Source organism: Lonchura striata, chromosome 17 (assembly GCF_050655825.1).
Source record: "Lonchura striata isolate lonStrDom1 chromosome 17, ASM5065582v1, whole genome shotgun sequence".
NCBI classification, from domain to species: Eukaryota; Metazoa; Chordata; class Aves; order Passeriformes; family Estrildidae; genus Lonchura; species Lonchura striata.
Window position 1 is genome coordinate 9,933,848 of NC_140719.1, and position 15,009 is coordinate 9,948,856.

General features: G+C 52.4%; 1 protein-coding gene across 1 annotated transcript; it reads right to left on the minus strand.

The window, feature by feature from the left end:
• Positions 1-929: 929 nt before the first annotated feature.
• FAM78A (family with sequence similarity 78 member A) lies at positions 930-9,877 on the minus strand. The gene is made up of 2 exons (XM_021543511.3): positions 9,305-9,877; positions 930-2,014 (listed from the first exon to the last, which is right to left on the minus strand). The coding sequence occupies exons 1-2, from the start codon at positions 9,565-9,567 to the stop codon at positions 1,486-1,488; spliced, it is 792 nt and encodes a 263-aa protein (XP_021399186.1). The 5' UTR covers positions 9,568-9,877; the 3' UTR covers positions 930-1,485.
• Between the last annotated feature and the right edge of the window lie 5,132 nt (positions 9,878-15,009).

The following is a 15,009-nucleotide window of genomic DNA, read 5'->3' on the forward strand; positions in this document are numbered from 1 at the left end:
CCTTATTAAAACCTACAGGTTTCCCTTCCTCCTCCAAATGCTCCTTCCTCACTGAGGATCCACACCCAGGGCTCAGGTGTTGCCCTGCCTGCACCTTCTCGTGCATTACCCTTTGCTACAGTGGATGTTTGTGCCGTGGCAGACAGGGACAGTGTCATGTCCTGCCTGTGCCTCCTTCCTGACAGTCAGGTCGATCGTGAGGTCATTGGGAAGAAAATGATCTATGGATCCCAGCGTGATTCCTTACCACAGCAGGAAGAGTTTTCCTCAGCTGTTGCTGTTTTTGCCGGGAGTGGGTCCCTGTTCTTTTCAGACGTGGCTGCTCCTGAACTACAGATCTTGCTGGGTGGGTAAGATCTGTCCTCGCTGTCACCTGGGTGTCTCCAGTGGCTTCAGAAGGATCCTTTTGTCACCCTGCTCTGTACAGCACCGTCACTGGGGCCTCACGGCAAGCGGGACCACAGAGCTTCCCCCCACAGCAGCAGGAGCACGAGCCCTTGGCTCTTACCCACGAGAAGGTGAGGCTGTGGGCTGGCTGGGAAAACATCTGTGTGTCCTAAAGACAAACCCACTGGGACATCCCCCCCTTGATTGGTGTTTACTCCCAGGGCCACAATTCCAGCGGTGAGGTTATTCCCTAATAAACTGCTAACGGGAGGCTGAGATCACCACGGGTGAGCAGCACGAGGAGCTTCCAACCCCTCCTGGGAGCTCCCCTACAGCAGGGTTGTTATTTGCATTGCTTTGAAACTGAGATTGTTTCCGTGCTTCCTTGTTCCAGCTTTTAAAAAGAGGAAGATTTTCTTCTTCCGATTTTATGCCCTTTTCATCCATCAGCCCATGCCACGCTGAGAATCTATTCCTTGTTCCAAAACTTTTTCTCCAGAATTCTGTAGAAAGGACATTCTGCCTGGTGGTGGTTTTGTTGGTTTTGTTTTTTTTTTTTTTTCAAACATAGCTTTAAGGCAAAAGTTTGGCAATGCAAAGCAAAGTCTACATAAGGCCGCATGACTTGGATTTGCAACTCAGAACCTTACAGCTTAAAAAAAAATACCTTATCTTAAATAGTCAACTTTTTGCTCCAGGAACTTGTTTCATTCTCAAACAAAAAGAAAAAAAAAATATTCTTAAAATCCCAAATAAAATGTTCTTATTGTTCTGGGCAGTTCTGGACAAGCTAATGAGACTAAAGTTCAAACGGGAACTAAAGTAGGGAAGAAAATAAAAAGCTCTAGGGTAGACATCAGTGTTAGTTTCTTCCCTTAGGAATCCAGTGATGAGACAGACCCAGTCCAAGGTCTCCTCTTTAGCTTTAGCACAGTGAAATCCGTCCCAATGGGAGAAGGTAGAATGGTTGCATTTGTTGAATGAATAAAAAGTGCATTTTGATTTCGCTCAGATTATACGTGTGTATCCTAATACCTAAGTGATTGTTTTGCTTCGGGTTTCGTTGTCTCCCTTTCGTGCCGGGACGCCGGGCGTGTATTATCGATGTTTTGGGGGTATCACCACGAGTGGTGCTCCATCCTTTGGCCTCCACATGAGTACCTGAGCATCATTGGCATTGGGTTTGACAAGGGCACTGGGTGGTATTGGCTCATTCTTGCTGAGGACCTGGGGCTGCTCTTGAGCAGAGGGCTCCTGCAGCTTGGCACGCTGCCCCAGGGGCCTGCTGGGGTTCACCTCGATGCCCAGCCTCATGCGCCATTTGATAGTCTGCAAGGTCACCATCTCGTTGGTGGCCGTGTTGGTTGCCACCAGCCAGGTGGTGAAGCTCTGATCCCGGTGGATGCTCGTCAGCTTGGCCACGTTGCTGTCGCTGACGGGCACCGCCCACGTCACGCTCGGGTAGAAGTTGTCGTTCATGCTGATGTTGAACTTGGACTCCTTCTTGGTGGGACCCACGATGGTGCAGGTTTCTGTGGTGTTCCCATACCAGGGATAGTTCACTCCATCTGAGTCACTGATGGCCTGGATTTTACCGTCCAGTAGATCTGGAAGCTCCCAACTTGACCTGCCATAATCGATAGCAAATTATGGATAATGAATTAATTAATTAATTTAGAAACATGCTGGACTTTGGAAAGGAGAGGGAAGAGCTGTGGATGCATTCCCTCTCCAGCTTTTACTGGAATTTGTGCCCTTTGTGCCATCCTGCCATTAAAAGCAGGATGCTTCTCATCAGGCCTGCTCTCAATCCGCTCATCCCCTGAATTTCTCTGTGGATGAGCCACTGTCCCTCCCCGCTGTGTGCCTGGCGCTGGAAGTGTAACCCATCCTCCTGCAGCCCTTGGAAGGAGGCAGCTCGAGGGCTGCACTCCAGGCTCTGGCCTGGGGATGGTGTTACAGTCATCAGAGAGCTCGAGCTGTTTGTAAAACTGCCCGCGCTGCTCACCTGCGGGAGGGACAGAAAGATCACTGTTCCAAGCAGGAATATAAACTAAAACAGTCCCCTGCCACCTTGTACTGCTGATGCACAACTTGCAGTGGGCTTTTTCATTAACTTCCAATTTAATTTTTACTATTAGATTTGCCAATAGAAGGAAACTGCTGTAAATGTCTCAGAAGAAGGGTTGGATGTTTGCTCTGAGACGGCACAACCACAGATCACTTGCTCAGTGCACAGCAGCTGTTTTAAGGACAGTCTTTTAAAAACCAGGCTGGCAGAGGTGCCTCTCATTTACCTTCTCCCTCTTGGTCATGAATCAGCACTCCTCACCAGCCAGGGATGATGTCCCAGCCATTGAGGTGGCAGAAGGGTGGCAGCAGCAGTGGCATTTGTACCTGACCCCTCCACAGGACTGGCTGTGCTCCAGTCCCCCGAGCCTTGTGGCTCCCTGCTGCAGGCTGGGACACGATTTATCTTGGAGAGACACAGAGGGGACGCCCTGAGGCTCGTCAGGGTCAGGGTGACTGTCCAAGCCTTTCATAAGTCTGGTGCTGCAGCTTAAAATAGCCCCTTGATTGCAGAGGAGGCTGTGGCTGGGGGTGCTGGTCGGCCTGGCTGGCTCTTACACAGCTCTGCATGAGCTGCTCTGGCCAGGGCTGATGTGACAGCCTCATAAGGCTGTTTTGACTGTTAATTAGTTAATGACCGTGAAGTGCCTCCATGTTTGTACCCACTGGATCGTTCAGCACTTAGCTGTGTCTGGCTCTGGCTAGAGGATACCATGGGGGATTTAAAGGTCTCATTTATCTTTTCTTCATGTGAGCAGGGGGTCCTGGCAAACACCTCCCCAGCGGGAGAGGAAGTGTGAGACAGGACGTGGGGTGCCCTGGGGGTGCAGGGATGCCGGGAGCAGCAGGAGCAGGGGATGCTGTGAGCAGCAGGACCGGGGCATGCAGGGATGCTCCGAGCCGCAGGACCAGGGGTTATGCAAGCACAACATCTCCCTGCACAGATTCCCAGGCTGCTGTCAGCTACAGCACCGAGGCTGCAGCAATCCCTTCCTCCCGAGCTCATCGCCAGCAGGCAGAGGGAGTCCTTTCCCTGGAAGAAAATTTTTAGTGAAGGCAGCCAAAAGGAGATCCCTGAGCAGTCCTGCCAGGACCCTTGTGCACTGCAGAGATGTTGATATGCTCTGCTCTGCAAACCGGAGTCATCCTGGCTCACCACCCCTCGTGCCCTTCAGGCAGAGCTGAGCAGGGGAAGGCTCTGGGAAGGCTCAGGAAAGGCTCTGGGAAGGCTCTGGGGATGCTGGGTGACCCAGCCCTCACCGATGGATGAGTGGAGGTCCTGCTCTGCAGCCCCCACCCCTCCCGAAACCCCATCTGGGGGCTCTTCTCTCCCTTTCAGCCGCTGGTTTAGGATTACTTTCCATTCAGACAGTGGCTGGTACTCAGCTTGGCTGTCACCCAGAGCTGAGATGTGACAGAGGTTGACTCTGAGGTGACAGGCGTGGTGCAGCCACAGCATCTCTGCAGGTACCGAGGTGCCAAAGCAGGAGCTGAGATGTCACAGAGGGTGATAACCCCCCTGGGCTGCTCCAGCCTACTCAGATCAGAGCTGCTGGGTGAATGGCAGGAGAACGTGGCAGAGTATGCTCAGAAAATGCAGGTCCTCTAACACCTGCTTGTCCCTATCTTCACTCCCAGTGCCCCAGGTCAGGAAGGAATTGCAGGAGCATCTCGGGATTTACCCAGGATTTAAACAAGAGCACAGAGGTGGAGCTGTGTCAGGGCCTGAGCAGGATGGTGCCTGCAGAGCCTGCAGCATCCCAGGACAAAGCTGAGCGTGGCTGGGCTCAGGGTGGCCCAGGAGGGCACCCAGCTCGAGGAAAGGTGTGGGCAGGAATGGGGAAGGAGAAACCAGCCTGTGTTTCTTCACAGAGCACGTTGTGCCTAATTCTAGCCAGTGTGGTTAACCCCAGGGTTTCAAAACCATCATGCTTCATCTGCTCAGCTTGGAACAAGCAGAAAAACGAGGCCTCATGATGATCCCATGACTGGAGCAGAGCAGAGGCTGCACAGTGGCTGCTGCATGTGGTTGCCCCTCGCCTGATGCTCCAGCAAAGCCTCTGTGCCAGCCAGGCTGGCAGCCTCTGCTTGCAGAGCGTGTCCATGTTAAATAATATGCCAACAACTGGATGATTTTGGAAAGAATGCTGTGGAATTATCTTTGGCTGCATCAGCATCTTTCTCTGGTAGTGTCGAGCCAAGGAGACACCAGAAAGTGCCCAGTAAACACTTTGCTGACAATAGCAGGAAGGAGGCATGAAAAGAAACCAAGCTATCTGGTTTCATGGGTTCACTGATCAGCTCCAAGATCAGTAGGTTTTGCCTTATAACACTGACAAGCCTGTTTCTGCCTCTTCTGAAACCTTCAGAGCCAATGTGGGCATCACCAAAGCCTGGAGCTGCCAAGAAAACTCTCTTAACAAATGTCTTCTTGCTACCAGAAGGAACTTTGAGCTATTTCTTGTGGTAGAAGCGGAGCCCTGCTGCTGACAGCAAGCAGCTTTATGTAGGTTTTAGCTTCCCAGTTCTCATTCAGACACTTTTTTCCCTATTCTGTCACACAGAACGAATCCCCCAGCTCATCCTGAGCTCCCAGATGTCAGAGCCACAGCACCCACCAGGGGAGTGACAGCAAACCCAGCACAGCAGCCTCCAGCCCTGGGCATCCAGCAGTGTGGGAACATCCAGGTAACCTTTCCAGACAGGCACCAGGCACTATTGCATCCTCAGCTCTAATTGCTTAAAGCCAGCTCCTAATTAGTCACAGGCCAGATGGACTTGCACAACCTTCTGCTTTCCCACACCTTCCCCTCCAAGCTCCCTAACTAAGAGCAGCCCCTCTGGGACACAGCCCCTGCTTGGTGCAGGGAGCAGGGCCATGTGTGGGTGTAGAGAAACTGTCTCAGGCATTTCCATCCCTGCTCCTGCCTCCCTCCACCAATGGCCTGCACTGGGGACTCACTGGGAGAAAGAAAACCTGATAGCCAGAGCTGCTTAATTTTAAATTCTCCTTTACAGTGCCTCTCTCACCTACTCCAGCACGTCAGGCAAGTCAAGGCAGGGTTAGAGTGAAGGACAGGAAGGAAATTTAAGATGCTGTTCCCCAGCTGACAGGGCTGTGCTGTTGTGGTCCCTCTTCCTCCCACCCTCCAGCTGTGTGTTCCTGCCTCATGTCTTGAACCAGCAGCAGTGTTGGATGGCTGGGTCAGGAAACAGAGCTTGCACAAAACTGGCATTAGGAAAAAGGGAACAATTTCTGCTGGTTTAGGGGAGCAGACTCAAGTCCAAGTGGACAACCCATGTAACTGGGCTAAGGTGGGTGCTCACAGCACAAGTGGGATCCAGGGCCACTGCAGGGCAGCAAAGCCTTTTCCTCTAAATCCCTGGAGGGGTAAATTCCCTCAGCGAACTGACCTCCCTTCACTTTCTTTGGAAAAGATAGCCTTGTGGTTTTTTTGATTGTGTCCTCCCTCCTGAGGACTGGGGGTTTATTCTCTTGACAATTTGAGTTCATTATGTCCCTGCTGCAGGGCATGGAAGATTTAATCTCACCAGGGAGAGATGCCTGGGAAGATGAAGTGATGATGTAAGGATGCAAGTGCCCCATCAGGTCTTCCAGGGAGAGAAACATCCACAGGAAAACTTCTCCAGATTCTTGGCTGATCATATTCCAACTCCAATTTATTTATCTCTCTCTTTTGCATATCTCCATCTGCACAGCTTCTTGCACATCTCCATGGAGATGAAGGAGGCTGGATAATGCCATTCCAGCATGGCCCAGCCACTGAGAGGTTCCACCAGGTGCAGAAACCAGCATCCACCCCAGGAGATGCCAGCAGGGACCTGGTCCAGCTGCTCCTGCACAAGTCACAGCTCTGGCCTGATCCTGATGCTTCCCTCTGCACAGCAGCATCCTTCCCTAAGGACAAGGGTAAAATCCTGCATGGGAGGAACAGCAATACCAGCCATGGGGTGCACAGGAGTTTGCCCCAGCCCTGCACAGAGAGGGGTCAGAGAGCACATCCACATCCTCATGCTGGTGGTTTTTATGCTCCCTGCAGCATCTACTGACTCACACGTAAAGTAATGCCAGCACTTATGTGTTAGCTGAGCTCTAATTCTCTCCCTTTAAATTTAAAAATGCTGCATTTAGCCCCCAAATTGTCAGTGCCACTTTAAACGTGCGTGTCTAAATTATCCCCTCTGTAGCTCCCATCCCTATAGCAGCATTATGCACAGCTCCATCTGCTCCAGTATTTCTCAGCTGTTTCCATCCTCAATGTAATGGCCAGCTTATGCACAGATAACAACTTCCCAGCAGAGAAGTGAAAAATTAATCCAAAGCCTGCTGTAAGTATTGGTGCTTCAGTTGGATGACTGATTTTTGATTATTTGGGGGTTTTTCTTTGCTGGTTACCACAGGGGTTAAAAACATGGATGTGGTAGCAGCCTCTCCCTACCACGGAAAGTTTGGACTCTGTTGGCATCAATCGATGCAGCTCTGTGGAGGTCAGTGGGATTACATCGAGTTGCACCAGCTAAAGCCTTGGCCCATCCTTTCTCTTAGGTTTGTGTCCTCTCTCTCTCTCTCTCTCTCTGTAATGGTCTTCCAAGCCCGTGTTTCAATGGCATTGAAGAGCCTTTCCTCCTAAATGCCTTTATTTATAGCCTTCAGATGGCAATGGGTCTATAGAAAGAGAGTACAGGAACAGACCAATTCCTGCCTGTGTTTGGATAACTTTTTTTTTTTTTTTTGGTATCAGTTAAATGTCAATGAACCTCATAGGAGGAAAAAAAATCTTTGTTTGCATGATTTTCTATCTAAAAGCTCTCATACATAGCTGCAGTGTTGAATTCTACCAGTTTACAGCAGCAGCTACTACTCCTTTTTTTGTTTGTTTGTTTGGTTGGGTTTTTTTGTCCCAAAACATTCCAGCAAGGGCAGGCTGTACCAAATCCTCATTTGGGCAACTCAGGTGCAGGGAAATAAAAGGCCATGCTGAGGTTTGCAGCCTAGAGCAGCACTGGCAGCATCACTCTGTGCCCAGTCCCCTCTATTTCAATGCATCTGAGCTGTATTTACATGAAGTGGACTTTTCTATTTTCCTTTGCAGCTGGTCGCTAAAGACAGGATTCCTAAATGAGCCTGAGAATTACACATGCAAATCCCAAAGGCCTACAATTGGGAACATCTGAGCAACAAATTGTCCTTGCTAAAGATGCTGTTGGAGCCAAGAAAGCCTACAGATTTCAGGCCTGCTGTAAATACTTTTAAAATCAAGATCAGCCTGTCTGCACTGCCGCTGTTTGCCGGGTGCCAGTTCAGCTCTCAGGAAAGTTTCTGCTTGAGCAGAGAGGGGACACGGGGACAGCAGAGGGGCAGCCTGTCACCTCGGGCTGCTCCTGCTGTGCCCTTCCCTCTGCATCTCGCAGGCTGTCGCTGCGATGCCGGGATGCTGAGGCCGTGTGCTCGGAGGCAGCGGGGAGGGAAGGAGGGCCGGGCTGTGCAGGCAGATGTTCAGGCTGTCAGGAGGACGCTGCATTAAGTCACTCCTGCTCTCCAGCCAGCCCTGTCCCCCTCCTCCCTCAGCACTCCTCATTCAGGGATGCTTTAAGCTGCCCAGACTGACCCTCAGGGGCTGAGCCAGCATCTCCCTGGCTCGGGGCACTTGGGATGAGCAGGGAGAGGATTCTCAGACCTGACCTTCCCGTCCTTCCTCCCTCGCCCCCAGAGACTGAGCAGCATCAGCAGCTCCAGCCACTGGCCCCGTGGCTGGACAGACACGTTTGTGCAGCACCAGGAGGCTGCACCTGCGCTGCCCAGCACCCTGAGTTGCAGAATTGCTGTTCTGTGCAGGCTTTTGGGGATCAGGTGCTGGGGCTGATGTAGCTGTGGGCCAAAGCCTGCAACGTCTGGAGAACAAGCTGGTGAGGGACTGGGGAGAGATGACTTTTCTTGGCAGGGAGGTGACATTCTGATTTCACTCATTCCTGTCTCACTATGACTTTCTGACCAGTAACACGAGGATTCTTGGTGGCCAAACAGCCCCTGGATTCCTCCCACCTCACATATATACCCATATATTATTCCCTTTCACATTACCCATAAAGGAGGGTGACGTGAAATTCGCACCCTGCTCCGAGGTGATGCAGGTGGTTTAACTACCAAGGGGTTAAATCCAGCTTGTGCTTTCCCGTGGGCTGCCTGCTACTGTGGGCAAAGCAAGCAGGATTCCTCCTGTGACGTTCAATGTGCTCCCAAAGCTGGTGGGCTACCGAGCTGCCAGCCACGGCTCACTGCAGCAGCAGCAGCAGCAGCAGCAGCAGCAGCAGCAGCAGCAGCAGCAGCAGCAGCAGAGCACACCAGGGACGGCTCCGTGCCACAAGTGTCAGCCCTCAGTTCTCCCCGGGGCTCCTCAATGTGCAGTTTTGGGATGGGGAGGGATGCAGGCAAGAGGAGCTGGAGGTCAGGAGAACCCCTGATGTCAAACACGTATCAAAGCAGGGTTCCTGTTGTGGCAGGGCTGCTCCCAGGGTTTCAGGGTCTCCTATGCAGCCCAAAAGCTGTTGTGGAATAGCGTTGCTTTTGGGTTCCTACCAGAACAAGTGGGGTTTGGTTGGGGCTTGGGCAAATTCCCACTTGAAGAGAAGAACACCCACTGCTTTGAAAGGGCTCTCCTGTATTTTAAACACACGGGAAAGTCCTGTTAAGTTTCAGAGGGGCTGGGTTTTGAAACATGGATTATAATTTTTGGCTTAATCCACTATTTCCCAACCAGGCCACGTTCCTCCCGCTCCCTCTTCCCGCTAGGCAAACGCACCCGCACGCGCTCTGGGAAATACTTACATTCCCTGGTCCCCGTAGTGATTGTAAAATTCCATGTGGCTGCAAGCCTGGATCCAGCCCACGATCCAGGTCTCCTTCTTGGGAAGAGGGGGCACCAACACCTGGGCAGAGGCTCGGAAGTGAGGGGTCCGGTAGCGCAGGACCACGCTGGAGGACTCGTCAATGCTGGTGGGAATGGGATCAATGGAGGCTTTGACTTCAATCACTGAAATGCTTTCCCGGAAAACTTTGGATTTGCAGCTAATACTCTGAATACAGCCCATGGCATACCCCGAGTACAGTCTGACGCAGCTCCTAGGGTACTCCAGCAATCCTGGGGAATATTAGGCATTGAAATTATCTGGTGCTAGATCAATTACAGATCTTCTTGGTTTGTAATTTCAAAACTGATATCCATAGGATAGAAAATTCATCACGTAAAGCCTTAATTCGAGTATCTGTCTTACAAGTACTGCTTCTATTTTTGAGGTTAGCTGCGCTTCAGAAGCAAAAGGGCCTTTAAAATTTTTTCCCCTTTTAATGACCCATTAAATCTCTTGCTCAAACAGTCTTTGGGTTAAAAAAAAGTCTCTTGAGTTCAATAAATAAAGGTGGTGCTCTCAGCTGATATATTTAGTCCTTCCTTTGCTCAGATGCAGTCTGTCATTCACCATCAAACATAGGACTAGCCGGTATTTCCCTTTATTCTTTGGATGAAAAGCAGAATGTTGATAGACACATCTATATAAATAATGAAATAGTTTTTAGCCCCAGCTTGTCACAACCGGTGTGGATTTCCACTTCCTGACTTGCAGTTGTTCATAACTTCCTTTCGCACAAAATTACAATAATAACAGAAAGAAACGACGGCTGGAAAATGCAAAAAGTCGCCAAATCTCCGATTCTGGAGGCTCCTCCGCCAGCGACGCCTGGGCTTTGGGGATTATATATATTTTTTTTTTCTTCTCCTTAGAAATAGCCGGACGAGAGGGAAGCGGCCGCGGTGCCGGTGGGGCCGGCGGCTCCGGGAGCGCAGCGGGGCAGGCGGCGATGGAGCCTCCCCCGCCCGCCGGGGCCGCGCCGCTCCGCGCCCGCTCAGCGCCGCGGAACCGCCGCCCGTGACATCCCCCGCCACGCACCGGCCCGGGGGGCGCCGGCCCCGCCGCTCCCTTCCTCCTCCTCCTCCTCCTCCTCCTCCTCCTCCTCCTCCTCCTCCTCGGCGAGCGGCTCTCCGCAGGGGTGTCCGACCTTCCTCCTCTTCCTCCTCCTGCTGCTGCTGCTGCCGCCGCCGCTCCCGGGCTCGCCGGCTGCGGCTCAGCCGGCGGGGCTCATGGGCGGGCGGCGGGGCTGCCCCGCACACGCGTGGGCCCCGCAGGGCGTCCCAGCATCCCGGGGAGCCGCGCCGAGCCCCGGCCGCGCCGCCGAGCCGCGGCTCCTGCGCTGCGGGGGCGAGCAGCGGCGCGGGGCGGGGGGGAGGCTCCTTCTCTCGCTGGGTGGTTTTTTTGGGGTTGTTTTTTTTTTTCCCCCCTTCTCCTCTTTGCTGGCTGCCCGGGGAGGTGAGCGGAGCAGGATCGGTGCCTCCGCCTCCCGGCTGCCGCAGGCTTCCTCTCCCGCAATACATTCACGCACCCGGGGACGGCGCCGGCCCCGGGGCTCAGCCTCGCCGGGGGTTGCGGGGGGGCTCCCGCGGCATCAAAAAGGCAACGGGGTCAAACTTTGCGGGAACTCGCTCGCAGCCCCTCGCTGCCCCCGGGCGTGCCGCCGGCTGCCCGGGCAGGGAGCGCCGCATGCCCGCGGCTCCGGCGGCCCCGGCTGCGGCTCCGGGCCCCCCCGCCGCCCTGTCCTCCCTCCTTCCCCCAGTCCCATCCCTCCCCCTGCATTTCGCTTTTAAACTGCAGCTGTTGAAGCTAAACCTCCTTTGCAAAAAAAAAAAAACAAAAAAACCCAGCATTTCCTCCCACATGTCCGTGAATTGTGGGTAATGTAGTTTTTTTTTTATTTTAGAAACACCTTCCCCCCCACCCCCCTTTATTATTATTATTATTATTATTATTATTATTATTATTATTATTATTATTATTATCTTTTAATTTCACTGCAATGTGCTTTTTCTTGGGTTTTCGGATTAAGATTTTTCTCTCCCGGTTGGAGCGTGCTGGGTCGATTTGGTACCAACCAAAGGGCACCAGAGGGGAAGATTTCCCTGTTTGCAGAACCTGTAGCCCTAGGTTGGACGGACTGTGATTCCAGCAAGGAATAATGTAAAGCTCTCCGTAGCAGCAGTGGGACTTGGGAGCAGCTGGAACAGGGAGTGAGAAATGTCTGAGGCAGCAGTGGATTGCAGGAAAGTTGTAAACTTCTATTACAGGCAGTTTTAGGGGTAATGTTGCCAGCTGGTGCTGCTGGCCATCAGCTGGCTGAGGATCTGAGCACCAGGGGAGGTGAAATTTTTGGCGTTTCAGCAATAGCTGATGGACATCAGCTCATCAGCTGAGTGAGTGTCACTTGTTTCTAAATAGGAAACCTGAGGAAACGAGGTAAAAATCTTATTGCTGGTGCTGCTTGTGGTGTGGCACAGCAGCACAGAGCTGCTGTAAATGTATTTTAGTCCTTCGCACCCTGCACTCTCAGCAGGCTGGATTAGCCCTTAGCAGGCAGGAGAGACCTGAGCTACCAGGTGATCCTAACAAGCAAAGGTCACAGGACGAGGGGAGGCAGATTTGCTCATTTCCACTCACAGCAAGTGGAAAAAACACAGTTTATTGTCATGTTTTTCCTCCTCATGTGTGTCTCGAAGCATTGAGGAATATTTATTTTAAACTTCCCAGTTGCTGTGAGAGGCACAATTTAGTCACTAGTCCTGTGACAGAAACACTAAGAACCTGCTCAAGTTACAAGCCACTTACTATCATGTAGTACCAGGAAGAATGAAATTAGCATCTTCCGAATGAAATATCCAGCAGCCTCCAGAAGGTGCTGAAATCCTTTGACATTTCCAAGACTCTTTCACACTTTTCAAACAAGCTTGTCACAGTTTCCCAGAGCATCATGAGTCTGGTGAAACTGCATATTCTGCGACTCTAGTTTCACTGAAGCTTCAGCCAGGTCTTGCTTCAACTTGGCTGTCTCTGGTGCTCTGGTCAACTAGGAAATTGCATTATCTCGTTCTAATTAAATCAGCTCTTCAGCTGGAGTTTTTGTTGGGTTTTGGTCGTGCCTGTCTCTGTCACGCCGCTGTGAGTGATTAAGGCATTAGCACATCCCACCCAGTTATTATATTTATATTTATATTTATATTTATATTTATATTTATATTTATATTTATATTTATATTTATATTTATATTTATATTTATATTTATATTTTTGTCCCTAGAAGGATCCCGTGCAGGGTTTGCTGGCTGCACTTTGGCTACAAGCGCTGCTTCTTTGGCCAGCTGCCGGCAGAGGTTGGGAGGCAGAGAGAGGGGATGGCGCTGTCGCTCCTGTCCCACCCGCATCCCAGCGAGGTTTGCCTGGCCCCGCGGCTGTGCGGGGAATTGTGGCCGGCAGCCCCGGGGCGAGCAGCGCTGCAGGGCTGGGCACAGCCCGGGCTGGGCACGGGGGGCATGCCGGGTTTGTCTGTCTGGCTGTCTGTCTGTCTGTCTGTCTGGGCGTTCTCCCAGGTGCTGGATGAGCCCTGCGGATCGTGTGTCAGGACTGGAATAGCCCCGCCGGAGCAGGGAGCCTGTCTACAGGGATATTTATAAACGCCTGGGTTCGGTTTGCAGGATGGGGCTTGTCGTGGCCTCAGTGGGATCAGGGATTTTTCCCTTCCAAGCTCAGTTTCTCCAGCTGGGACTGTCAGTGACAGCTCACCCTGCTGCAGGAGAGACCAGGCAGTTTTCCTTTCCCACTCCACCACTGACACGGGTTTTGCTGGCCCTGCATCCACCCCACGCTGCCCTTTCTCCTCCAATCCCTTCCTGCTCAGGACTGGGGCTGGAGTGCAAGGCTGGAGTCTCATGGGGAGGCTGAGGCAGAGAAATTCCCTCATATCAGCATCAGCAGAAGAGACAGGCACCAGATTAAATTCACTCCCAGGGCTTTCAAGGTATTTTTTAACCCCTGACAGCTCCTGAGGAACACGTTCTGTTGCAGCTCAGCATCCCCAGCACCAGACTGGGCAGGAGTCTCGCTGTTTCTGCAGGGTCCTGGCCACCAGTGCCTTTATCCCTCTGCCCACTGATATTTGCAGAGCCCCACATTTGCAGTGAGTGGGAAAATCCAGGAGGCCAGGCACTGGGAGGTGATGGTTACAGCCAGGTGGAAGCAGTGCTGATGGTTCTCTGCCTGGCCCATGTCAGGTAGGCTGAGATTTCCCACATGCTGGGCAGTGGGGTGAGGGCAGGCAGGTAGGGATGGGCTGCTGGCTGCCCTGGTAGTGGCAGCACAGCCAGGGATCAGGCAGGAGCTGCTGGGTGTTGGTGATGTGACAACTCCTCTGTGATTTAAGGGCAGCCACAGCCCCACGTGGTACCTGAGCCAGGACAGGTTGTGTTTTATGGGCTGGGTAAGGATGCCTGAGGAGGGAACAAGCTCTTCTTCCCACTGGGATCACAGAATCACATGGTTTGGGTTGGAAGGGACCTTTAAAGGTCATTTAGTCCAACCCCCCAGCCATTGGCAGAGACACCTTCCACTATCCCAGGCTGCTCCTAGCCCTGTCCAACTTTGTCCTTGAAAACTTCCAGGGATGGGGCAGCCACAGCTTCTTTGGGAACCTGTGCCAGGGCCTCAGCAGCCTCATTGTACAAAATATCTTCCCAATATTCCCTCTAACCGTGCTCTCTGTCAGTGTGAAGCCAGTCCTGTCACTCCATCTCCAGCTCTCCTGGAGCCCCTTTAGGCACTGGAAGGAGCAATAAGGTCTCCCTGGAGCCTTCTCTCCTCCAGGCTGAACACCCCCAGCTCTCCCAGCCTGGCTTCAGAGCAGAGCAGCTTCAGCCCCTGGAGCATCTCCATGGCCTCCTGTGCACTCACTCCAGGTCCTTGTCCTTCCTGCTGGGGACCCCAGAGCTGGATGCAACGCTCCAGGTGGGTTCTCACCAGAGCAGAGGGGCAGAATCACCTCCCTTGACCAGAGATAAGTTCCAAAAATAAATTGATGTATATTATATTCCTTGCTTGTCCAAGCACTGCTGCCACCTGGATGGTCTAGTCAGATGTGCACAGCCTGGGAGCACAGTTCATGAGGGAATTTTGAGAGCTATGTATAAAAGTGCAAAGAAAATGTAAAAATTGTGTTATTATTTTTGGAAACCTAAGAACCACCTTTCATTTAGCACTTAAACTCCCCGGTGAAGTTTGGACAAGACCTTTAAAGACAGCTGGGTGCCCAGTTCCCAGGGTTACCTGTGCACCCACTGACCTCTGTAACAGGACAGTTGTGCAGACAAATGCCACTGGCACCGAGAGACGTGGCTGTTCTGCTCCTCGGTGTAATATCCACCTTCAATTCTCCATCCATGGGGGATTTCCAACCTACTTGCATAGGAATAATCCTGTTCCTGGAGCCTGGGGGTGGTGCTGGCAGTGCAGTGACCTGGCTCAGGGGGTGCTGCAGCTGGGCTGTCACCCTGAGCTGACATGGGTGGTCTCTCCCAGAGGTGCTGGAGGCTCAGGCACACTCAGCTGCTGCTCAGGGTGATGGTTCAGCCCCGGGAAGTGGAGCTGCAGGCTGCCAGG